At 71.3% G+C, this 926-nt stretch overlaps 1 protein-coding gene across 1 annotated transcript in view; it reads right to left on the reverse strand.

Annotated features, from left to right (window-relative positions):
• DLL1 (delta like canonical Notch ligand 1) overlaps positions 1–914 on the reverse strand; it is an 8,115-nt gene extending 7,201 nt beyond the window's left edge. The window contains exons 1-2 of the mRNA XM_025049063.1: positions 361–914; positions 14–210 (exon numbers count right to left, since the gene is read on the reverse strand). Coding sequence (XP_024904831.1) covers positions 14–210; positions 361–414 — 251 coding nt within the window. The 5' untranslated portion in view covers positions 415–914. The remainder of the gene's footprint in view (positions 1–13; positions 211–360) is intronic.
• Between the last annotated feature and the right edge of the window lie 12 nt (positions 915–926).

Consider the following 926-nt stretch of genomic DNA (forward strand, 5'->3'; position numbering starts at 1 on the left):
GCCCAGCACCGGCGTGACGGCGCTGCCGTAGGTGCAGGGCGGCTCCGGGGACACGCTGGCCTGGTAGTGCTTGAGGCACACGCGGAAGAAGGTCCTGCAGGCGCACGGCGGCGGCCCCGCGCCCCCGCGGCAGCAGTTGCGGTTCCCCAGCAGCCCCTTCTTGTTGACGAACTCCTGCAGCTTCAGCTCGAACACGCCCGAGCTCCAGACCTGCGGGCAAGACGCGCGTGGGCTCGCGGCCGGCGCGGGGGCTTCGGGGGGAGAACACGATGTTTCCATGTTGACCGCCGGGGCCCCGCGCCCGGTCCCCCGCCGGGCAGCAGGGCAGCAAGGCCCCGGGGACCCCACCTGACAGCTTACCTGACACAGCAGGGCCGAGACCACGGCGAGGGCCAGGGCGCACCGGCGGCCCATGGCGGCCGCGGGACGAGCTCGCTCTGCCGGCGTCCCCCTCCCCCTGCCCTTCTGGACACCGCAGGGGATGCGGGGCGATGGACGTGCGCCGCGCTCTGCCCCGAGCCGGGACGGCCCGACGCCCCTCTGTCCAGGCCGAGGCTCTGGAGTGCGCCCCTCGGCGGCGGGCGGCAGCTCCGCGGATGCGCGGCGGACGCGGCTCGCTCGCAGAGCCGCAACTTTCGGTTTTCCTCGCTCTTTCTTTCAATCCGCGGGTAGGTAAAGGTCGTCTGCTTCCTGGTTTTGTCTTAAGCTTCTTCGCAGGAAAAAGAGAAGGGGGTGAGGGAGAGAGAAAAACGTCCGGATACGCGGCTTAATTCCCAAAGAGCTGCAGAGGCTCCTCCGAGTCCGGTTGGAAGGCGCGGTCTGGAAATCCACGGGGTCGGCGGTAATCCGGGGCCGGCGGTGCGCGGACCGGGCCGGGTCACTCGGCGGCGGCAGGCGCTCCGGGCGCACCCTGGGCCCTGCCCCTC

This window comes from Pteropus alecto, unplaced genomic scaffold (assembly GCF_000325575.1).
Source record: "Pteropus alecto unplaced genomic scaffold, ASM32557v1 scaffold195, whole genome shotgun sequence".
NCBI lineage: Eukaryota > Metazoa > Chordata > Mammalia > Chiroptera > Pteropodidae > Pteropus > Pteropus alecto.